Source organism: Equus caballus, chromosome 24 (assembly GCF_041296265.1).
Source record: "Equus caballus isolate H_3958 breed thoroughbred chromosome 24, TB-T2T, whole genome shotgun sequence".
Lineage (NCBI taxonomy): Eukaryota > Metazoa > Chordata > Mammalia > Perissodactyla > Equidae > Equus > Equus caballus.
The window spans coordinates 39,055,960-39,081,210 of record NC_091707.1 but is presented as its reverse complement, the minus strand read 5'-3'; the positions used below and the strand labels follow the sequence as shown (position 1 = coordinate 39,081,210).

The following is a 25,251-nucleotide window of genomic DNA, read 5'->3' as shown; positions in this document are numbered from 1 at the left end:
TGTATTAACCTTTTTACCTGGCCTTAAGTATCAATTCAGGTCCAGCACAACTCTCGCCAGTAAGCTGAAGCTGACTTGAAAGCCTTCCAGGGCTGAGGCAGTGTCCTGGTAGTCAGGGTACACATACAGGAGTACGATCCCAAAGGGCACACCTGGTAACCCTGGAAACAGTATTTACAATTGTTGGGGCACCCCAAGCAGGACATATATTAGGCAGTATGATGTGGCCTCCTGCCATGGGCATGTTGTCCTAGGGTTCCTAGTCCAGTCCAAATAATTTAGTTCACTCCCTGGTTTCAGAGGGACTGCCAGTCAGTTCCAAACAGTTTTCATGTTCACGAGACCAGTTTATCCACCTTGTAAGTGTGGACAACATCTGGAGGAAAGTGCTGAGGCTGGGCCACTTCCTGTTGCCTCCTAGTCAGCCCTGTCAGGTGTGATCACAGGCTCAACAGTCTGAATTCAGAGCCCTCTCAGCAACTTAGAGAGGCGCGTGAAGAGTTTTCCTTTAGGAATGAAGAGAAGCTTCCTAAATACTTTCAAAAAACAAAGATCATAATGCCATCTCACCTCCCTCATGCCTCTCCAAGGGGAAGGGGTTTGGTTTATTTTCCTTAGTTGTTACAAAACCAGTGTTTCCATTCAGCGATCGTAATTTTATATTTTTCAATCGTCTCCTCTCATCCAGAGCTTTCACCCAGTGGGGTTGTGTGCAAGAGGAGAAAAAGATCTTCACAGAAAAACACTTCTATACAAGTAAACCAGAAAGGCATCATGTTCAGGAATTGGTCAGAAGAAAATCCTGACTTTTCAAAAAATTTCAAAGTGGGTTTACATAACTGCCCACTCCTTTCACCCTGATTGCTTATCCAGTGAGCAGCATGGAAACGATCACCTTCTTTCTCAGGACAGCTGCATCGAACACTCAGATGGCACTAGGGTGTGCAGCAGGAGAGTGTGAGGGGAGAGTCAGGTGATGAGTCCATTGTTGCAAATTGCAGCTCATCAGGAGAGCAGGGCACGAGGAGTCAACCCCAGAAAAACATGCTCCAGAGGGGTTGCAAATCAGCTTGACCTGTCAGGAGTGAATAGAGGGTCACAGTCCCTGTGATGTACCCTCTCGCAAATTGCAGCTTTGAACAATAGTTGCAAGTTAAGAATACAGTGAGTCTCTGTATCAGAAATATACAGCCAGTCAGCAGCTGGATTTCAGTCGTCCTACCAGAGAACAAGCCCTTTCCTGTGGGCTTTTTTGTGTGTCCCAGACAGTCCAGCCAAACATTCATGATTTCCTCACAGTGTAGGGCCTCACAGAGAGGTGGCCTGATGTGCAGAGGTCATAGTCTGAGTTCTGTTTATCGAGCCTTTGCCTGCTCCCAGTTCAGCACAGCCCACACTGAGCTGGGAGCCTATACCAGACAGTATCAGGTTTTAGCTTAAAACAAATCCAAGCAATTAGGATCTGTGAATTCAGGATTTTTAAAAAGCCAGAGGCTTTTCTTTAACAGCAAAGTCAGGATGCTGCAGGACCAGAAAGTCCAAGTGGCAGGGAAGGCTTTCCTCAGCCCTTTTCGTCATGTCAGTCTTTGAGTCCAAACTGACCCACTCACTGATACGCACATCAGTCTCTAAGGTCACACCTTTGCTTCCACAAGCACTCATTAGCCAACTACAACCTGTGTTTTAGAACTCCAAAAGTATATCTGCATCTGTAGATTACCTCTCTTTCTTACTATCTTCCTTTTTCCGGAGGCTCCAGTAAGCAAAACTCCAAATCTTCCATAGCAAAACCCACCAGTTACAGAGACTTGTTCTGTTTCCAGTACTCAGAGTTTAAATTCCAACCCGCCCACTGGCAGCAAAAAGCATGGAAGTCGTGTCCCACTAACACATTTCTTTTTTGCACCTTCCTGTGATCAGGATGATTCCTCTGGCATGTATGGAATTAGAAGCATTTAACTTTTTATGTCAATTTTTACCATACATCCAGCTGTGATGGAAACGAAATACAAAGCCACTAAGAACATTTCCTTTGTTTTCTCGTTGCAAATTTACTTAAACTCCTAGCAGTAAGTTCAGCATTTGCAGTGTTAACATTACAGCTGCCAAGGAAGAGCCTGGCTGGAAGGCAGGGGAGGAAGGGAAGAGGGGGAGGCTACTGTAGCAGCAGCTAGGCTGAAAAAAGTTGCTGGAGTGTTACTTCCCTGCCTTATTTTTCTGGTTTATATAAAATTTTGCTCCAGCCCTGGGACCTGATTTAACTCCCTCCCCCAGCCCCACTCAGAGGAGAGAGCAATGCAAACTTTTAACATTTTTGGCCCTTTCTCCTTGGGAATTTTAGGAAGAGAACATCTGGAGGAAAGAACAAAACCCAAAGATATTACTTTAGCCTGCATGGCCAAAAGCAGCTGCAGATCCAGCAATCTCACTCTCCTAGAGTTGGATCTGTGATTTTCAAATTCTGCAGGTGACTTTTACCTTCACAATAGATAGCAGCTCATCTGCTGCTGCACGCCATAGATGACCTCGTAACCCCCTGGGCACCAAAGAGTCGTACCCTGTGCCTTGTCCTTCCTTTCCCAAACAGTGCTTTCACCATTATTTCAGTGAGTCAGGGGCGTTCTATCAAATCCCACTTCTGATACCAACTGATACTGAGGGTCCCCAAGACCATCCTCAGGTTCGATGGTTTGCTGGGAGGACTCAGCTCCACTCACAGCCATGATTTATTATAGCGAAAGGGTGCAAAGCAAAATCAGCATGAGGTAAAGTCCAAAGGAAACAAACAAAGTGCAGGTTTCCAACGGTCCTCTCCCAAGGGAGTCCTACAGGATGCGCTTCACTCCCCCAGCACGTGTGACAACACGTGTGAAATGTTGTCTTCCAGGGAAGCTCATTAGAGACCCAGGGCCTGGAGTTTTTAATAGAGACAAGTCACATAATCACTCTCTGCCCACCGTGTGCCAAAACTGCAGACTCCCAGAAGGAAAACAGATGTGGAGCATAAACCACATTGTACAAACACTTAAGGCACTGTGAGTCACTTCTGTCAGTTAGGGAGGTGGGGACCCTCCCAAAATCTAAGTTCCCATATGCAGCAAGGGCCCACCCTTGAGAAGATAACAGTCATACTTGCTATGTTAGCTGTTTTCTGCACATCATCTCAATAAACATTTGTTGAAAATGAATGCGTAAATGGCCATCAAGAGGGGAATGATTACTCTGTGGTATTCCCCAATATAGAATACTCAATTATTTTAAAAGGAGCATGTTTTGTAGCAAATAACAGAAAATCCATCAAAGAGTGGCAGAAGCAGATGTTTATTTGGCTCATCTAAGCAGCACTCCACAGATAGGCGGTTAGGATTTGTGCCATCAGGGACGCTGGCTCCTTCTTTCTCTCCTGTCCAGTCTCCTTAGCAAATTGGCTTCAGCCTCATATTTGTTCCTTGTGGTTACGTCTGGTGGTAGCTGTATCTCCATGTCTTGGGTCCTCAGGAAGAAGTGATGTCTGCATCAGAAGAACAGAAACCTCTCCCAGAAATCACTCGTAGAACTGCTAAAACTATCTCTTGACCATCCCTAGCTCTACAGAAGGTGAAGAAGGGGTGAAGAATCAATGGTGAGCCAGTCTGTACTCTGCCACCTGGAAGAATGTCAGGGTTAGGTGAAAATGTCACATTGGAAATAATTCTCTTAGTATGATTCTGCATTGGTCAGGGTTCTCCACAGAAATAGAACCAAAGGCTGTCTGCTGACAGAATTCTTCTTGCTCAGGGGAGGTCAGTCTTTGTTCTGTTACGCCTTCAACTGATTGAATGCGGCCCACCCACATTATGGAGGGTAATCTGCTCTACTCAGAGTCCATTGATTTAAATGTTAATCTCATCCAAAGAAACACCTGCACAGAAACGTCCGGAATAATATTTGACCAAATATCTGGGCACTGTGGCCCAACCAAGATGATACATACAGTCATCACACGTCCCTTATGTCAACAAAAGCTGCCTTTTTCTCGTATGTTTGCAAGTGAAAAGAAAAATGAACTTCTTTTCTACTAACAGTCATTACGTTTGGAGAAAAAAGAGAATTTGTAATGGTAGCTAAAGATGACTGTGATTTTTCTTTAATTTTGTGTTCTTTCCTGTTGCTTGGATTGTCTTTTCTGCAGTAAACACATTATAGTCTTAAAAAATAAAAAGAAGAGGGGCTGGCCTGTGGCTGAGCGGTTGGGTTCGCGTGCTCTGCTGCACGCGGCCCAGTGTTTCATTGGTTCAAGTCCTAGACGTGGACATGGCACTGCTCATCGAGCCATGCTGGGGTGGCATCCCACATGCCACAACTAGAAGGACCCACAACGAAGAATATACAGCTGTGTACTGGGGGGCTTTGGGGAGAAAAAGGAAAAAAGTAAAATCTTTAAAAAAAATAATAAAATAAAATAAAAAAAAATTAAAAAAATAATAAAAAGAAGAAAAATAACCAGCATCTTGCTCTATTTCAAATGACACAAAACGAACTGAGTTTAAACTTAACTAAATCATGCTTAAAATTGGGTTCTGCAGTAAGCAAGTTGGTTAAGTAAGAGGATGACATTTCTTCTTGATTGTCACTTGCATGGGAGTGGCAAGGAATAAACAGAACTTAATTTAGTAACCAGGTTAAACAGAAGTTAGATGGTTAAGGAAGTGTAGGCCATCACCTACGAGAGGTCCTAACTTTTAATGAAAAGATTTTTTTTGTTACTGTTGTTTCTTTTCTTTTCTTTTGTTCAGTTATACAAGAAATTATCTGTGTAGGAAACTCCTTTAGGAGACCATCCTTATGGAAAAGCAGGGCTTTTGAAACTCTAAAAATTATCTTTAAAGCCATTATTTAGAGAAACCCACTGTTCTCAAATAGCAGTTTTCCTGAGGAAGTTTCACTCTGTGTGGTGCCTGACAGTGCCTGTCACCTAAGTGTCATGAAGCTTGTCACTTTCTTCTGGGCACATGGGCCAGTGCCTCTTCTTTTTCTACTTTAAAATGATTAGTTGTTTCTCACAGAACTGAGCTGTATGAACTCTAATTTGAATGTTTTGTTCATTCTCCATATGACTACATTTCGTTTTTCTTCTGAAAAATACGTTTTTATCCTTAAAGAAATGCCTTCCTTAGGATACTCTGCCTATCTGTCTTTCCTTCCTTCCTTCCTTCCTTCCTTCCTTCCTTCCTTCCTTAACATATGTTATTTCCCAACTTTAGTTAGCATTTTTCAACCCTGGGTAAAAGCAATCTGCTTGTAGCAAGTTGAATAACATTGGTATTTTTCCCTAAGAGATTACTATACTGTGTTTCTCAGACAACAATAAATAGCTCTTTATTTGCCCTGTACCATTTGCTTTATCTCAAGTATGGTTTACTTTAAATCATCTGTACTTGTGTTTTGTTCTTCGTAGAGTTATGTGTCACCTGACAATGGGGACACATTCTGAGAAATGTGTCATTAGGCGATTTCATCCTTGTGAGAGCATCTTAGAGTGTACTCACACACACCTAGATAGTATAGCCTACTACACACCTAAGCTGTATGGTACTAATCTTATGGGACCACCGTCATATGTGTAGTCTGTCATTGACCAAAACGTTGTTATGTGGCGCATGACTGTACTTGCGGATTTTTGATGATGACTGATTGGTTAATTGAGTTTTAATCTCAATATTTACTAAAATTGATGAACATTATATGACAATTGTCTTGAGGTTGATAGCTTTTTAACATTAAATAATTGCATTTCCACTATTTTTGACTACAAGTGTATTTGACTAAAATGCTACTTATTGCTGTGTGTTTGGAAGTACAAGATTGCTTCAAACAAGAAGCAGGATTAAATAGTATTCTTATCTAAACTTGTAGATACAGTATCAGTCTTTAATGGTATTGTAAAAGCTCTTAGAATGAGAAGTTTGTGAAGCTAAATCCCTTGCCTTTCTCTGTATGGATCAAAAAGTTGACTTTTTTGGATTTTGTTTTGTTTTGATTTTACAATTAAAAATGAGGAAAAGATGTGAGTGTTTGTATTCCCAGGGCCTTCAATTCAGTACATATAGCAATATTCTAGCCATATTTACATTGCTCTCTCTCTCAGATTCTTCATATCAGCATTCAAACATGCTGTAATATCTTATATTTTAAAAAACAGAACTTCCTGGTCCCAAATCTCCTTTTGGCAACCACCCCACTTCTCTTATAGCAGCATTCTTCAGAAGAGTTGTCTGTATTTGCTAATTTTACTTCCTCTCTTCCCATTCTCTAATCTGACTCCAGCAAGACTCTGGTGCCCTCCAGACCACTAAATCCACTCTTCTCCAGTCACTTTCTAACTGCGGAATACCTGGTCAGTTCTTGGTCCTCATCTTACTGACCCCTCACATATTTTTCCTTTCTCTGAAGATCCTTCTTCACTTGGCTGCTGGTTTCTCAGAATCTGCCTGATCTTGAAACATCACCTTGCCCCGGGACTCAGCGTTTGATCCTCTGCCCTATCTACCCTACACTAGTGACCTTTAATTCCATCCATGTTGATGCCCAGGTTTCCATTATAAAGACTGCAGTGTAGTTGATTTCACCCACCTCCTATTGATAGACCTTTGAGTTTTTGGTTTTATGTTTTTAAAATTATAATAATGCACAAATGCTTTCTTGCACATATGTCTCTGTATCCTTGTGGGAGTATTTCTGTAAGTAGACATCCTAGAAGTGAGAAATAGACTCTAAAGGTATGGACCTTTTAAATTCTAATAGATATTACCATATGTCCTTCTTTAAGAGGTTGTACTAATTTATACTTCTGCCAACAGTATGAAAGTTCCCATTTACCCATAGTCTGACCAGCACCAAATGATTTCAGGTTTGGGTTGTTTCTTTGTTTTGGGGTTTTTTCCCTAGCTTTCTTGAATGATTTCAGTTGACTTTGCAAGAACAAATTTCTACTAGTTTAAACATAAAGCAGTTTGTTCACTATTATATGTTCTCATATACCATGCTCTTAGGGTCTAAACACATTGTGATTACTGTATCATTATTGTAGAGTCAAAAAGGTGCCTTATCTAGAAAATGTGAATTTTTATATGAAGGTGCAGAATTGACTTCATGACACATTTTTCCCCTTTCATTTTAAATGTCGGATTTGATTACTTGCTGTCATTAACTTAAATTGCATAATCAGTCTGCTTCATTATGCCCGAGCACTGATCACCATTGTTTTTTAAACTGGTACTATTTTTATGGCAGTTTTAAAATGATAGCTTTGAAATTATTGCAGAATTTCTCCATGGAAAGAAAATTAACTGAAATTAATGCTATTGTGAGGAATACTGTCTACTTGAGATAATTGACTTGAAACTAGCAAGTCCCAGACAGTAACTTTTGGAAGACTTTAAAACAAGTTTAAAAGGTAAAAGCAGTTTCTCTATTGTGATTTTGCTTGGAGAAGATAGCTGAGAGAGAGAAATTTTCTTTCTAGTAACTTACTAATAAAGATTATTTGATCAAGATTCAGATTAACTAAATTGATGAAGCAGATACACCCTGGGAGTTCTTCCTGCTTAAGTTAGTGCTGAATCAGCAATAGATCAAAACCTTTAGTTGCCAAAAACCTTTGAGTTCCTGCTAGTTTGTTTATTGCTGTATAGTTCCATCAGATGAAAGAGAATTCTTTTGTGTATTTGAACCACTTAGAAAGTATAAGTTTTGGCAAACTAAAATTCTTGTGGCAAGCTATTTGTTTTTAAAACAAAAATTTCTATTATCATACAGAAAATCAAATATTCTTTTAAACCATTGTATGGTATTGAGTTTGAAATGCAGGTTCACAAATGGCAGTTTTACAGACAAAAAAGCAAATTTGAATCTAGTAGCAGTGCATAGGAGTGTCTTTTTCAAATTTTATAGTCAAAATGACCCCTCTGAACATTTGCTTTTTACAATAACTGTAGAAAATGAAGTGGGCTCTAGATTCCAGATTTTCCCTTTCATAATTGTGAATGACAGTAGTTTTCTATAATGTATATTATGCCCTGGGGAATGACAGTTCTTCTTTATTCAGATTTAACTACACATGATAAAAATATTGAAATAAGTTAATAGCATGTAGCCAGATATGGTCCATTTAAAAAGGAAATAAAATAAAGATTAAAAAAATAAATGACCCCTCTGAGGTTGTTGCTAAAGGATGCTTTGCTTATACATTGCTTTAAAAATCATTTCTTAAAAACGTGGGCGGATCAAAGGTAAAGAAGTTATATGCCTCTGGTCAGTGATTACCAGGATGATAAATTACATTTACCTGGTGGTAAACCGTTTGAAATTCATTTTGTCTTTCATAACTTACTTAAAATAGTTTTCAAATTAGTATCTTAGGATATATTCTTCTTTACGCTAGGAAGAAGGTACATGTATTTTCCAGCCTTTCGGAGCAGGAGTCCCAGTAATAACAATAGCAGTTGCCATCTCTTAAACTCGCATTACCTTAAGTGGCAGGGACCATGGTGAGTCCCTTACACATATTATTTCAGTTCGTCTTTGTAAGTAACTCTATGCAGCAAGGACTGTTATCCCTATTTGTGGATAAGGAAGTTATCTCCAAATAATTTTATGGATTAGGATAAAGATTAAATAATTTGCTGAAAGTGTGCAGCTGATAAGTGACAGGGGTTGAATCAGGTGTTCTCATTCCAGAACCTATATTCTTAATCACTAAGCTCTGCTGCCTAATTCAGTTCTCCATGTAAAAAGCAATGAGTGCAAGTTGACATGTATCATACTTACCGTGTATGGTTCTAGACTCAGCCCTGGCCCTCTGGTCTTCTTGTATACTTCTCACTCAGCATTGTGATGCATACTCTTGGCTTCAAATGTATCTATAAACTGGAGGACGTTTTGGCTGCAACTGAAAAGATGTCTAAGACATCTTCACCTGTTTTGTTTTGTTTAGGGTGAGGAAGATTCACTCTAAGCTAACATCCATTGCCAACCTTCCACTTTTTTTTGCTTTAGGAAGATTAGCTCTGAGTTAACATCTGTGCCAGTCTTATTCTAATTTATATGTGGGAGACCTCAACAGCATAGCTGATGAGTGGAGTAGGTCCGTACCCGGGATTTGAACCCATGAACCCGGGCCGCCAAAGCAGAGTGTGTGGAACATTAACCACTCAGCCACTGGGCCAGCCGCAACTTGTTTTGTTTTTTTTATAGACACCTTGAATGTAGCAAGATCAAAGCTTAACTTGTCTCTCTTCTGATCCATTTCATCCCTACTCAGTAACCTACTCCTCCTTTAGTGTTCCCTTAGTCAGGACAACCATCTACTCATTTCCTGAAGCCTAATGCCTGGGAGCCTTCCTTGACTCCTCCATCCTCTCATCTGCACATCTAGGCAGTCAGTAAGTAGTACCGTATCTACTTCCGTAGCATCACTTGCGTACATCTACTTCTTTCATTGCATTGTCCTCTTCGGGCTACCATTACCTCTCAGTTAGACTACTGTTACAACATTTAAACTGGTCATCTTGCATCCAGCCTTGCTTCCCTTCATTCCATTGTCCACTCCCTTAATAAAATGTAAGTATGAGCATGTCACTCCTACTTAAAACTCTTAAGTGAGTTTCCATTGTTTTCAGGATAAAGTCCAAACTCCTTAATAAGATTGTCAGGACCTCCCTAGTCTGGCTTCTTTAGCTCTTTAGCCTCTTCTCTTGTCCACTTCGGCACTCTCACTATTTGTTCTGACATACTTACTTCTTTATTTTCTCTACTGTGCCATTCTCTCTTTCATTTGATCTTAATACACACTGTCCCTCTGTCTACAGTATTTCTCCCCACCCTACTCTGCAGCATTTCATCCACCCCCTGCTCCTGCACATCCGTGAGGTTCAGTGTAAACTTCATTTCCTGACAGGGAAGGCTTTCCTTTCCATAACATCCATCACACTTTTGTTTAATGTCTCTCTTCCTTGCTAGGCAGTAAGTTCTGTATAGCAGACACCCATGCCCCACCTCATTTCCTGCCCCTAGCCTAATTCCTAGTACCTGAGAGATACTCGGAAAAAAACTTACAGAACAAGTCAGAGATATGGTCTCTACCCTTAGCAAGCTCAAAATATAGTAGGAGCTAGGGGCTGGCCCCGTGGCTGAGTGGTTAAGTTTGCGCGCTCCGCTGCAGGCGGCCCAGTGTTTCATTGGTTCGAATCCTGGGCGCAGACATGGCACTGCTCATCAAACCATGCTGAGGCAGCGTCCCACATGCCACAACTAGAAGGACCCACAACAAAGAATATACAACTATGTACTGGGGGGCTTTGGGGAGAAAAAGAAAAAAAATAAAATCTTTAAAAAAATATATAGTAGGAGCTAGAGTATGGTAAAGAAAGAACTTGAGTGCATATGATAAGTACTCTAATAAAATGGTGTGGGATCAGAGAAGAGTACATGAGTGATTAACTTTGCCTAGTGGATCCTTTTCTGTATATAACTTTATAGTATTAAGGAAACTGACTTACACCATTCAGATAGGAAAAAGGAGAGTTGTGCTGAACACTGGATTCGTTTGCATTTGCCTTATCTTTTGCTGCCCTAGTTGGGCAAGAGTTTTATAGTAGACTTATAACATTCTAAGGGTATTATATCTCAAGACTTTCAGAAATTCTAAGCTAGGTATCAAACTGGGTAGTCAGCTAGCCATGCTCACTAAGTTGACTCACCCTCAGGCTGTCCATAAACAGAATCAGTGCTGTCCCTTTTATGTTCCCCATTACAAATCATATCTGTCTTCAAATTCTAATAGTTGGAATTGACGGTGTTCACTCCATTGAATATGAGAGGTGCTGTTCATGTTTAGATTTTTTTTTCTTACCTTTCCAGCTTTGACTGCCATTGAAGGCACAGCACATGGGGAGCCCTGCCACTTCCCTTTTCTTTTCCTGGATAAAGAATATGATGAATGTACATCAGATGGGAGGGAAGATGGCAGATTGTGGTGTGCTACAACCTATGACTATAAAGCAGATGAAAAGTGGGGCTTTTGTGAAAGTAAGTATTTCTCAGGTGTGTCTATATTGCTTTATGTCTCAGTCAATATTTTTTTTTCTTGTGAGGAAGATTCCCCCTGAGCTAACATCCGTTGCCAATCCTCCTCTTTTTTAGCTTGAGAAAGATTAGCCCTGAGCTAACCTCTATGCCAATCTTCCTCTACTTTGTATGCGGGATGCCTCCATAGCATGGCTGATGAGTGGAGCAGGTCCACACCCAGGATCTGAACCCGCGGACTCTGGGCCGTCGAAGCAGAGCATGTGGAACTTTAACCACTCGGCCATGGGGCCGGCCTTCTCCATCAACATTGTTAAGGCCTTTTTCTAGCTATCCTTTTTTCACCTTGGTCAGAAATGGTCAGTACTGATAACCTGGTTATAACCTTAAAGAATGGACTTAAGAGCAGGAATTATGCACTGTATTTACTTGTTTCCAGGCTGTCAGTTGGCAGCCTATCGCACTCATGTCTTATTTAGAGATGGTTTTCTGTTGGTGTGCACAAGTTGTTCTGTAAATCCTCAGGCAGGCTGCTAAATTAATTAATGTAAAACATTTTTTGGCAATAAAGGAAACAGAACATTATGGCAAAGGTTAATAGTAGTTAGAAGAAAAATAATACCTTTTTAAAATACTTTGAATAAAATGTGCTGTGCTAAGATAATATTTGATAAATATAGTATATTTAACCATCCTAAATGTTGATGTCGAGTATAAAGGGGCTGAGCTCTAAAGGCAAGTTGTGTTTTCAGGAAAAACTTTCTAACTATAAAAGAACAACAGAAAATCTTGAATGTACATCCTTTCGTAACAAATAACATTTTCAAAATAATGACTGATAGAATATTTAACCGTTCCTAGAAGATAATATCAAGTTTAGTCCATCTTTGGATGTAGGCTAGTATGATTAGGTACTCCAGTTTAATACATCAGATTTTTCTATATTGCAAGAACAACTCACTTCTGTTTGTATAAATGTTGGTCCTAATAAAATATTCAAATGTCTCTTAATGAGTTGTAGATTTCTGTTAAAATGGATATTACAGTTGCAAAATAATTTTGAGAAATCTGTAACAATTCTGTGATTTTCAGTGTTGCATCAGTGAATAGGAAAAAAAATAGAGAACTTGAACTATTAGATTGGAATCTGTATTTAATAAAAGTCAGTTTTTTACTAACTTTTTATTATGTAATTAGTCAGATACTTCCCTTGTAAAGATGTCAGTATTTCAGGTGAGGCTAAAGTGTCCTTTGACTACACAGTATTTTTCTATTATTATTTAATGTTCTTTCGTTCTTATGATTTTAGCTGATCTTGGCATATAATCATAAGCTTCTACTGAAATTTTAGTTGAATTATGTAAAAAGTTTTAGAATTTCTAGCAGAAAAGTACCCTCCGAAACCAGGTTGATACTGCCTTCTCTAAAAGAAAGTGATTTCAATGAGTTTTATTTATTTTTTTAAAAATCTTTTGTCAGGTAAAGGCCACACTTAGACCATGTTTCTTTATAGTCAGATTTGGAAATAGTGAATGATCATTAACCATGTTTGTATGACTACCCAAGAGAAAGAGTCAGTACTGATGTTTGATAAATAATTGGTGTAGAATTAAACTCCATTTAAATGTATCTACTTTTTGCTTTTAGCTGAAGAAGAGGCTGCTAAAAGACGTCAAATGCAGGAAGCTGAGATGATGTACCAGACTGGGATGAAAATCCTCAATGGAAGCAATAAGAAAAGCCAAAAAAGAGAGTAGGTAGCACTGCCAAGTCCATTCCTCCCCTAGGATGGGCCATTACTGAGACAAATAGCTAAGTACTTTTTTTTTTTAAGTATTGTGCCAAAGACAGAGGATTTCTTAAGTTGCATTACAAGAAAACTTAATATGATATATGGACATTAGTGGTATTGCTTTTATCAGATTTAGCTTGTTGGGATAAAAAGGTTATAAATACTGATCACAAGAATGAACAGTGAGCAAAACAGAAATAATTGGCTGAAGTTGCAGTAGTTTCTGAGAACAAAGAATACATATGCTATTCAGAATTTAAAATTACATAAAACAAACAAAAGGAATTGCTGTCAGGTGTTTTGTTTTTCGTTTTGCTTTGTAATTTTCTTGCAGACACAGACTAGAATTTAGGAATTTGCACTTGGAAAGAACATAAAACAAGTGACTGTCTTCTGACATTTTATGTCCCTTTAGTTTCAGCTGACTTTTGTTATAGTCTGTACAGAGATTTATCTGCAATGGTTATCATATCACTAGATTATTTACTGGACACCATGGTATTACAATTCTCTCATTGCAAATCCAGTTAACTTTTTTAATAGGAGTTTTTAGAATTACTGTTAGTGTAATTAGACCCTTCTAAGATACTAGAATAACAGAGAGAACTAGTACCTTCCATAAAAACAAAGTAGACAGCATGTTTTCTATATACATAAGTAATACAATTTAGTAGAAATAAGATGTCAGAGGGATTCTGTAGAATAAAGATATTATTTATGCTGCATTTTAGTAGATCTTGAAAAAAAATTTAATGGCAGTTCCAAAATACTGCTAATTTGTTTTTTAATTGCTTACCTTTAAAGAGCATATCGGTATCTTCAAAAGGCAGCAGGCATGAACCATACCAAGGCCCTGGAGAGAGTGTCCTATGCTCTTTTGTTTGGTGATTACCTGACACAGAATATCCAGGCAGCCAAAGAGATGTTTGAGAAATTGACTGAGGAAGGCTCTCCCAAGGGACAAACTGTAAGTGTACTTTCGGTGGAGAATCTCTCAACTCACTGCACTTGTTTATTTTAAGAGCAGTTTACTCTTTATGCCCTGACTTCTTTTGACAAGTCAGAGTGGAAGGTAAAATATTTTTAAATGTTAATTTTGTGGCAGATCATTTTACCAATCTTCTTAGTCTTTTTCTTTAGTCTAAGAACATTTATGTTCACTTTAGACATTTTTGCGTTTTGCCACAATTATATTTGTAGTTTTCAAAATTATATCTGTAGAGAATGAAACACAAAGGTAATTGATTTTTTATCTGAGATTATTCATGATTCCTTTTTTTCCAAAGTTCAGATGGTCCAACTCTTGTTAATCTTGGTGTTTTTTTAAAAAAATTTTATTACAGAAGTAGTACATGTCCATTATAGGAAGCTAGAAATACAAAATAAAAAACTAAGAAAGTAAACATCACATATGTATCAACCAGGCATGAGCATTGGTACCATGTTAGTGCAGGCATACCCTTCTAGACCTTTCTGTGTGTATATGTATGTGTGAATTCTTTATTAAAATAAAATGTCACTGTCTGCTGTTCCATAACTTGCTCTTTTCAGAAAACAACTTTTCCCTTTCCATTCCAGTAAATTTTTACGTCATTTAATGCCCATACCATATTCATATGGTGTTAAACCAAAACATTTTCTTTATACCTGTTTTGTCCAAAGCGGTATCCAGTCCAGCACTACACCTTATATTTGGTTGTTATTTCTAGCATAGCCCCTGCCTTTCTTTTTTTCCTGTTAGAGATAAGGCCAGTTTTTCTGCAGAATGTCCTACTTCAATTTGTCTATTTGCTTCTTCATGGTGTCCTTTAGTTTGTTTCTTCATCATCTATATTTCTGATAAACTAGATGTCACAGCTAAAGGCTGATGAACTCAAAATATTTTTGGCTAGACTGCATTCTAGGGGATAGTCAGCTAGACCGCATTATAGGGGATGTTCTGTGTTCCATATTGCATCACAGTAGTTGATACATAATACCTTCTTGATTTCCTGTTAGTAAGATTGACACCTGGATTTAGGGGACCACTGCGTTCATTTAAAATGGCTTCAGTAATTCAGGTTTAGGGGCCGGCCCAGTGGCACAGCAGTTAAGTTCACATGTTCTGTTTCCACAGCCCAGGGTTCGCCGGTTCGGATCCCAGGTGCGGACCTACACACCACTTATCAAGCCATGCCATGGCAGGTGTCCCACATATAAAGTAGAGGAAAATGAGCACCGGTGTAAGCTCAGGGCTGGTCTTCCTCAGCAAAAAGAGGAGGATTGGTGGCAGATGTTAGCTCAGGGCTAATCTTCCTCAAAAAAAAGGATAATTCAGGTTTATTGAAGGCATTGGATTTGCTTAAAGATCTAACAAAATTTCTAGTCATAGTTAGAGGAAGTCTGTTTTCAGTCTCTTTAAACAATAACAGAAATTGTGACCATTGTTTTCCACAGGACTGATTACCTTACCAGTCTGCAAGTCTTACATAGTCTTGGTTTCAGTTTATAAGCAGGTTATATCTTAATTGTTCCCCTTTGTTTTCAAAGCTTTTTTCCTTTCTTTGCATAAATCACTTTATATGAAATTCGCACACTTAGTCTTTATCTTCAGACACATTCTGCTCTGAAGAATAGTTTTACTTTTAAGGCATCTTTTCCCTCCAGTAATAGAACCCTACAATGCCACAGTGCTTTATATGTGACAAAGCACTCTCCCCACGGTAATTAATTCTAGCTAATGAAACAAAGCACCAAAATCACAGTGGCTTAACACTACAAAGAGTTATTTCTTGTTTGTGCCAGGTTCTATGCAGCTCTCCTGCCTGTACCACTCTCTTCCAAATGGTGACTCAGGGTCAAGGACTGCTTCTGTCATGTAGCTATACCATCTGGAGCACAAGGCTTCCAAGCCATCAGGAAGGGAGAAGGCAGGGCTGGAGAATTCTCTGGAAGTTTTTAAGGGCCAGGTTTAAAAATGGCTTACATCCCTTCCAGCCACATCCCAGGCACGTGGCCCTACCTAAACTACAAGGGAGGCTGGGAAATATCAAAGAGCTCATGGATTTTAATGAGCACTGATACCTGTCCCTTCTGCCTTTATAACTTTAGCTTATACTTTCATGTCATCAAGGATGATCCTCAGAAGGCAAAGGGCATTTGCATTGTTTGGTTGGGTTTTTGTTTGTTTTTTTAAATTGTGTGTGCTTTAGCATTATAAAGCAACCTTTCTCCCTTTACCCCTTGCAGGCTCTTTTTATTCCTGGGATAGTCCATCTTGGTAATCTCTTGTCCATTTTCATTGTGTATCCCCCTTGCATAAACAGATAATGTGTTGATGTAATATAGGAGTTGTTTTGTTCTCATAGTAGCTATTCATCAAAGTAAAGCCAAGTTTAAGAGTGTGGAGCTTTGTTTTTCTAGTTAATATTTTATTAAATTGTCTTTGATCTTGAAGCCAAACTTTTTGACTTGTTTAAAGTTATATTTCATTGTATATTTTGTAAAACCTTGAATGCATTTCTGAGGTCCTTTAGTTCCACAGTTGTGCATACTTGTGCAATTCAAATGTTTTAGCATTAAAGATGCATGCATCTTTTCATAGTTCATAAAACTATGTCAGTCTTGGATAAACTTCCACCAAAGGAGGAATTCTCAGTTTTCTTGTTCTATTTCAGGCTCTTGGCTTTCTCTATGCCTCTGGACTTGGTGTTAATTCAAGTCAGGCAAAGGTAATACTATTAAAACTTAATTGTATACTACAATTTGAATTGAGTAAATATGAGCCCATGTTTAGTTACACATCTTTTCTTCTTTCACAGGCCCTTGTATATTATACTTTTGGAGCTCTTGGGGGCAACCTCATAGCCCACATGGTTTTGGTAAGTAAGAATGATTTGGAAGGCTAATGATATTGGGTAACAGAATTTATGGTTTACAAGTGGCCACAACTTGTCTAGCTTTCCTGATTGAGATTTACTTATATTCATTAAGACCAAATAGTCAGTTGAACTTCCTTCAAATTCTTGTTAATTCTTGAATCTACATGTGGATGAAGATTAGTAGAGTCCACAGTTTTTCTTTGATTATTAGTTTGGCTGATTTCCCTTAAAATAGAAATCTGATAAATGGCTCTTTTTAAATTTTCTGTAAGTTGGAATTGTCAGAATCATTTTTCAGATTGGATTACACTGATTTTGCATTTAAATTGATGAAAGATTTACTATACAAAGAACTGTCCTATGAAGTTCATTAAAGAGTCTCTCTTATGTGTTATCTGATGGCATTGATCACTTAAATGACTTAGTGGTAAATATAGAATCTTTCCACCAAATTCTTTTCTGCTGAGGTGTTTAATCTGCCTTCTGCTTTATAAACTGACTTTGGATAAGTCACGTGACCTCTAACTCGTGTTACTATATTCCAAAGGACTGTAGTACTGTACATCATGCCAAGGAGTTTGGACTTTGTCCTGTTACAGAGGGAAACCATTAAAGGAGTTTAAGCAAGTAAAAACAAGGGATTGTGCTAACTTTCGGAGACATTCCTCACTAATTCTGAAGGGTTTTTTCCCACTTGTTTTTTAATCTACAGTAACATTTATTCTTCAAATAGTATTTAAAAAATTTCTTTTAGATGAATTTTCAAGAAATATGAAACTTAGATTTTTGTATGGCAAAAGTATGTTAAATTTTTTTGACAATCTTTTTTTTGTTATTTACCAGTCTTCTTAAATAGCGTGGCGACGGAATAAGAACATTAAATGCTATTCATTTTTATACAGTATTCCCCTAAGGATTGTTAGAGTTTGCAAAGTTATTTGAGTCTGTTGTAAATGACTCCAGAGATCGCTACTTTCTATTTTCTGCTCTTTATAATTAGCTATCTTCCCCTGATTCTGAAGTCATTTATTGCTGGTGTTATTGTGCCTGCTTCTAGTTGTCTCATATCATCCGAATTTTGCTAATTTGTTGCTTTTTTGCTAGTTTGGAAGATTAACCCATTTTTGTTAAAATTGTATCTAAAATAAAATTAAAATGTGTTCTAAAGAGGCTAAGTAGTTTTCTTTTATACGTAAAATTAGCACACTTCATACGTAAAGTTCTTGGCATCTATTTTGATTTCTCTAGGAGCTTTATAGTCTGTATTTCCTACTTCTTAGCTATAGTCTGGTTGTTGAACTTGCTGAATAAATTACCTCAGAACCTAAAACTCAGGATAAATGAAGTGACGGTGTACCTGGATCAAAGGACAGAAAAATTATATTCCGAGTATGGTTAACTTTATTTGTTCCAAAAGGAGTGCCGCTGAGGCCTGTGAAACTGCTGTCTTCTCACTTGAAGCTGTTTTACAGGGTTACCGATACTGGGCTGGCATTGGAGTCCTCCAGAGTTGTGAGTCTGCGCTGACTCATTATCGTCTTGTTGCCAATCATGGTATCTATTGTTTTGCCTTTCACCTTACCAAAAAAAAAGAAAAAAAATTCTAGACTTAATTTTAAATGCATCTGTTTTTATTGTGATACTTGAAATATTGTGAATGACTCTCAAGTGGAAATGTCTTTACACTAGTTGATTAAGTACTTTTTAAAAAAATTTTGCTTTGGATTCCACTTCTCAACTATTTTGTGGAAGAAAACTGAATTTAGTTTAGATTGCTATTTTGTACTCCATAGACTACTATAGAAACAGTTTCCTTTAACATAGTGTCTGTCAACGTTTGGCAGCTGGAATTGTACTTCTCTTTGTGGGACAATCCTTCTGACTTTCATCCACATTATTACTTTGTCCCATTTCAGTTGCTAGTGATATCTCACTGACAGGAGGCTCAGTGGTACAGAGGATACGGCTGCCTGATGAGGTGGAAAATCCCGGAATGAACAGTGGAATGCTAGAAGAAGATTTGATTCAGTATTACCAGTTCCTAGCGGAAAAAGGTGATGTACAAGCACAGGTATGTGTTTAAACATCTCCTGGAATATCTTACTGCATTGTATATTAGTGTGTAAATGCTAGGGGCAAGCACTTAGATCTGTAAGTAACGTTTCCATTGCTCTGAGCAGTTATTAGCTACATTATTATTAGCTACGTTTTAGTCCCACACTCTCAAGATGTTCCATTTGGATTCATCTGGGATGTGACCCAGGCATTAATAGAATAGTTCCTAAAAGCTGACCAGGCAGCTCTTCTCTGCACCACAGTTGAAAACCGATGCTTGAACGCAGCAGTATTACAGTGATGATGAAAGCTCTCACTGGGGTCACCAAGGATGAAAACTGTCGCTTTCCCTAAACAAAATGTCTTGGGAACATTTGGAATTTCGGATGCTCTGCAGAACTATTTACTGGTCCTGTGTCCTTTGCTCACCTTAGACCATAATTTTCATGACCATAAGGTCACAGGCAGAAGGAGGCTTGTTTAATGTAAATTGTGTGATACTCATCAAAGTATCATGTAGTTGATTGTTTCCTGGGTTATTTTGATGGTATTAAAAAGAACTTCATTTGTCTTTTTTTCTATTAAATTTACTGTTCTTTCTGATTTAGCAATCTATAGAGATGAGCAATAGCTACTTTTTAAGAACAATTAATTTTAAGACTAACAAAAGGGAGTCTTAAGTTAAAAAAAACTACAGTGAAAAATCCAGATCTTAGCTCATGGAAATTATAATAAAGTATCTTACCCGATTAAACATTTTTCTTCACATTACAGACCAATTAAAATTCAAAACAATCTAAATGCCAATGATAGGGAGTTATTTAGCTCAAATATGCCACTCCAATATAATGAAATTCTATGCAGCCATTAAAAATTATGTAGAATACTACTTTAAGTGGAAAGCTGATTTCAATGTGTTAACTGAAAAACTTGACTTAAAAGAAAAATCCATGTATGGTGTGTAGTATATAATTTTCTTTTTTTTTACATATTAAACTATAACATGAATACAGAAAAGTAGACAAATCTAAAGTGTACAGCTCAATGAATTATCACCAAGTGAGCCTCTTGTGTGGCATAATTAGAACCCCAGAAGCCCCTCTTCAGAACTCTTTATCACTAACTACCCCCTCCTCCCCATAGGTAACCCACTGAGCTGACAGAAATTCTAACACTGTAGAGTGGTTTGGCCTGTTTTTGAATCTTACGTAAAAAAAAAATCATGGGACATTTTTTTTGTATCAACTTCTTTTGCTCAGCATTAGGTTTCTGAAATTAATCCATGTGTTTTCATATAGCTGTAATTCATTCATTTGCATTGCTATATGAGATTGATTGTATGAAAAACCCACAATTTATCCATTTTACTCTCACCAGATTTGGGCTGTTGCAAATAACGCTCCATGCATATTCTCATACACGTCTTTGTGCCAATACTGTCTTATTTTTCATAGCTTTATAACCCTTCATATCTGGTAGAATACTTTCTCCCACTGTCATACTTTCATTATATTTAGCTCTAATTTATAATGCAATTTCTTTTGACCCATGTGTAGTTTAGAAGTGACTTTCTTAGTTTCCATATACGTGGAGATTTTTCTACTTTTGTGGTGTTGATGTCTGGTTTAATCCACTGTGGTCCAAATATGCTCTGTATGATTTCAGTTGTTTGAGATTTCTTGCTTTATGCCCCATCACTTGGTCCGTTTGGGCATATATTCTGTGTGCTAAAGAGAATATAAATTCTGTAGTTGTTGGTTACAGTGTTCTGTATGTGTCAATTGGGTCATATTTCTTAATCCTGTTATTCAAGTCTTTTGAATCCTTGCTGAATTTGTCTGCTGCTTCTGTCCAGTGCTGAGACAATGTTGTTTAAATTTCTCACTCTGATTGTGGATTTGTCTCCTATTCTGTCAATTTTGATTTATATATATACTTTAGGGCACATTGACTACATACAGACTTAATAGTGTTATCTTTCTATTGAACTAACTTTGATATCATGAAATGTCCTCTTTTATTTCTAGAAATATTTTTTGCTTCAAATTGTACTTTGCCTCATGCTAGCATAGCTACACTGCTTTCTTTTGGTTAGTTCTTACACGAAATATCTTTTCTCTCTTGTACTTTCAACCTTCTTAGGTTTAAGGTATCTATGTTTCTTGTAAGCATCATATGAGTAGTTTTTTTTTAATCCATTCTCACAGTCATTTAATTGAAGTAATTAATGATATATTTGGATTTAAATTTTCTGTCTTAACTTGCTTTCTTTTATTTTGCTTTTCCACATTCCCTTTTCTCTCCTTTCTTTACCCTCTTTTGGTTTGAGTGTTTTTTGCTATTGCATCTCTTCTCCTCTACTAGCATGATAGTTAGATATTCTTTTACTACTCTTTTTATCAAAGTCTGATATGAACAAGCACTTTCACTATTTCCTGGACAATGCAGACCTTATAGTACTTGTATGTGTTTTAGTTTATATATTTTTAACCCTGCAAGATATTACTCTTTTATTCAGTCCATATAATTTACATTTACTCATAAATTTAGTTTTTCATTGTTTTTTATTTCTTACTGCATCTCCAAGCTTCCCAGGATGGTTTTCCTTCTTCCTAAAGAACACTGTTTAGTATTTCCTTTAAAGTAGATTCGTTGGTGACAAATTCAGTTTTAGTTTGTCTGAAAATACCTTTATTTCACCTCCATTTCAGAAGGATACCTTATAATTAAAAGCAGACATTTTTAGTTTTTAAAAAATGTAGGTTCGTTAGAGTAGTGTAATATCTTCAGGAGTTAAGACTAAATCTTTAATTTCTTGAATTATGAACAGAAACCTTTTTATGACCAAGTGGCTTTTTGTTGGTTGAATTTATTTACGTGCCAGATGCTACCATTTACTTTTGCCTCATTTTGGTTAATTTTCAGGTTGGTCTCGGACAACTGCATCTGCATGGAGGGCGTGGAGTAGAGCAAAATCATCAGGTAACTTTCTGTTCCTTGGGCTTTGCACTTCATGTTGTAACAAAAAATGATTCTCCAGATGTATTTCTTGTGAAGTCAATGATAGCATCAAATTTGTGTTAAGACAACCGTCACAAATGACATTTCAAGATGTAACTAACCCCTGAGGAAGCTGAAGAATAAAAATGTGATTATACCACATAGTGGTGCGAAAGGTTTTATTAGTTCTAACACCTAGTTCTCAATATTCCCAAAAATACATAAACAGTGTCTTGGTTTTCTAGAGATAAGTGATAGAGGTGAGTCTTAAAACTCCTATTGGAAAATTTTTCATACAACTGAGGAAAATTCAGTGTTGAGTTTGTGAGAAATTAGGAGTATACAGTCACCGACTTTTGGCTGCTTTATGTCCTACATATCACTCATCTCTTCCCTTCTTTCCATCAGTACACCTGTCACTTGGGTGAATAATCTACTGCTTGCTTTTCCTAAGCAATAGGCTATCTTTGTAAACCACACATCTGATTGTGTGGTTCCCTTGCTTAAAATTCTTGAGTGGTCTACAACTTCCAGTAGCTTAGAGACCAGAACCTTTAACATCACCTCCAAGGCCTTGTATCTTTACTTCACCAGCCCCTTGCTTTGAGTCACAGGCACACTGACCTTTTCTCAGGTCTTTGAAAATATTAAAAACCTCCCTGTCTCAGGACTTCTGGATGCTAGTCCCTCAGTCCAGAGTGAATATTACCCCACCTACTTTCTTCATGTAGCTAATCCCTACTCCTCCTCCAGAACTCAACTCTTAATATCTCTTCTAACTAGTCTCCCCTGACTCCTGATCCCGCTCCTGGAATAGGTTGTGTACCACAGTTATGATTTCTGAAAATCTGTATTCCTTGTGGCCCTTGTCTGTTATAAATTAGCTAATTGTATAATTAAGTTGTTTTGTCTGCCAGAACATAAGGTCCAAAAGAGCATGGACTGGGCCTGCCTTGTTTGCCACTTTAATTCCCAGCACCTGACAGTGCCTAGCACATAGTAAGTGCTCAGTAAATGTTTGTCAGACTAATAAAACTCTGTTTTGCTACATGCCAATTAAGTGTTCTTATTCAGGTTATTTCATATACTATACCCCATCAACATTAAGACTTAGATTGTAACAAAATATACTTATCACCAAAACTATATCAAATATCTGTGCTTTTTTTTTTTTATTTAGATGGCATTTTGACAGCTTTCATTGTCTATAGGTCATTAAAATGTAGGTCATTAGGCCAGTGAAGCATCAGATGAACTGGTTGATAAAAATGTCAGGTGAGAGAATAGAATTCTGGGTAAGAGTTTGCTGCCTACCTTTTACACAAGTTTTGGGATATTCTTGGTGGTGGTGTATGCTGCCTACCTGTGAAGCAACTACACAATGATAAATGATTTGACCAGCTTCACGGAAGGAAGAAAAGGAGTTCCGAGTATGTAATTGCATTAATTCAACAAATGTTTAAGTACCAACTATGTGCCATTCACTGCTAGGCATCCAGGATACAGTGCTAGACAAAATAGCTTTGGTCCTTGCCCTTACAGAGCTTCAGGTATAATAGAAGCATTAGATATTTTTAAAATGATCATACCAAGAAATATGTGATAAATTGTGATTATTGTTAAGAAGGAGGATTAAAGGATCCAATAACAGGTTAATGAGTGGGAGGTGGCAGTTGTCAGGGAAGACTTCTCTGAGAAGAAGAAGTTGAGTCTAGAGGTAAGATCATTTCAGGCCAAAAAAGACAGTATGTGTATAGGTCCTGAGGCAGGAAGGAACATGGCTGGTATACACAGAGAGCAAGATGAAGCAATACTGAGATTGGCAGTGTGTGATCACGACAGTATATTCCTTGCAACATGCCAAGGGGCTGTAAGGACCAGCATGTTGAAATTTACGAGCAGTCACTTTGGATGATGCCAAGAGTGAAAGCAAGGAGATCAGGGAGAGGAGTATTCCAAAAGTTCAGGTGAGAGAGAGTGTAGCTTAGAGTCGCATTGTGAGAATGGAGGTTAGTAGATGAATTCAAGGTGTATTTGGTGGTAAATGTGACAAGACTTAGTGATGCATTGGATATGAGAGTGAAGAGGGATGGGTACCTTGAGCAACATGGTATTGCCATTTACTTAAACTGAGATACTGCAGTTTAACAAGATTTTTTAAATGTTCCTGAACTAATTATTTTGGTTAAAAGCCAAGAGTAGATTCTATTAAAAACTAACTATTTTAATAAATTCTTGTCTCACAGAGAGCATTTGACTACTTCAATTTAGCAGCTAATGCTGGCAATTCACATGCCATGGCCTTCTTGGGAAAGGTACTGTACCTCCTGTGAATGTGTTATGTATAGCAAGAGGTGTTTTCATAGTAAGCACATATTGTATTCCGGATCTACAGTGTACCAAAAATAAACTGGAAATAAAATTTCCAATGTAAGAACACTGTATCTTAAGGTAAATGCTATTCTGAGGTATTTTCTTAGGTAACTTACATGTAACATAGCATTTACTCATAGCTATGTTAATTCTCTGTTAAAATTAGCTATCACTGGGCCAGCCTGGTGGTATAGTGGTTAAGTTTGCACACTCCACTTTGGCGACCTGGGGTTCACAGGTTTGGATCCCAGGTGCAGACCTACACATCACTTACCAAGCCATGCTATGGTGGCATCCCACATACAAAATAAAGGAAGATTGGTACAGATGTTAGCAACAATCTTCCTCAAGCAAAAAGAGGAAGGTTGGCAACAGATGTTAGCTTCGGGCCAATCTTCCTCACTAAAAAAAAAAATTAGCTGTTACTGTCTGAGCTCTTACTTTTTATGTATCATATACAATAATGAGGAGTTTGTTCTTTGTGTAAATGTGTGTGTGAGGAAAACTAGCTCTGAGCTAACATCTGTACCAGTCTTCCTCTACTTTGTATGTGGAATGCATCCACAGCACGGCTGACAAGTGGAGTAGGTCTGCACCCAGAATCCAAACGCTCAAACCCCAGGCTGCCGAAACAGAGCGTGCGAACTTAACCATTCGGCCACAGGGCCAGCCCCAGGAATTTATCCTTTATGCTGTGCAGTTTTTTGCTAAGTCTGTCATAATTGCCTGTTTCCTTCCATGCTGAATAGAGGCAGGTAGAGTTTGTTGGAATTTGTCTGCAGACCTTTTAATTATCTTAAGTGTGACAGCCATCTCCCATCTCTCAGTGCTCTTCTTTTCTTAAGCAGGGAAACATTTATGCCTAGAGACTTCCTAAATAGATTCCATGTGTCACGGCACAATCTCAAACTTCGTTTTTCATTATTTTGAAAATGAATACAGTGTAAACCAATGGATATTTTCATCTGTAACCAAATTCTAAGGTTAGGAGGCTCAGATAAAATATATCTTAGAAGTTTTTACAAACAGAAAAATCTAATTAGTATTTGCCACATGATCGCAACTAGTTAATTGGGGCCTGAGAACCCTACATGTACCCATTCCAAC

The 25,251-nt window shown here is 37.8% G+C and overlaps 1 protein-coding gene and 1 long non-coding RNA gene across 2 annotated transcripts in view; one reads left to right on the top strand and one right to left on the bottom strand.

Annotated features, from left to right (window-relative positions):
- SEL1L (SEL1L adaptor subunit of ERAD E3 ubiquitin ligase) overlaps positions 1-25,251 on the top strand; it is a 50,604-nt gene that overhangs the window by 12,091 nt on the left and 13,262 nt on the right. The window contains 9 exon segments of the mRNA NM_001317264.1: positions 10,900-11,067; positions 12,712-12,817; positions 13,661-13,823; positions 16,513-16,566; positions 16,657-16,716; positions 18,189-18,270; positions 18,633-18,787; positions 21,697-21,753; positions 24,018-24,086. Of these exon segments, the coding sequence (NP_001304193.1) occupies positions 10,900-11,067; positions 12,712-12,817; positions 13,661-13,823; positions 16,513-16,566; positions 16,657-16,716; positions 18,189-18,270; positions 18,633-18,787; positions 21,697-21,753; positions 24,018-24,086 (914 nt within the window).
- On the bottom strand, positions 3,306-14,792 carry LOC138920545 (uncharacterized). The gene is made up of 2 exons (XR_011431929.1): positions 14,504-14,792; positions 3,306-3,646 (listed from the first exon to the last, which is right to left on the bottom strand). It is a non-coding gene; the product is annotated as an uncharacterized lncRNA (long non-coding RNA).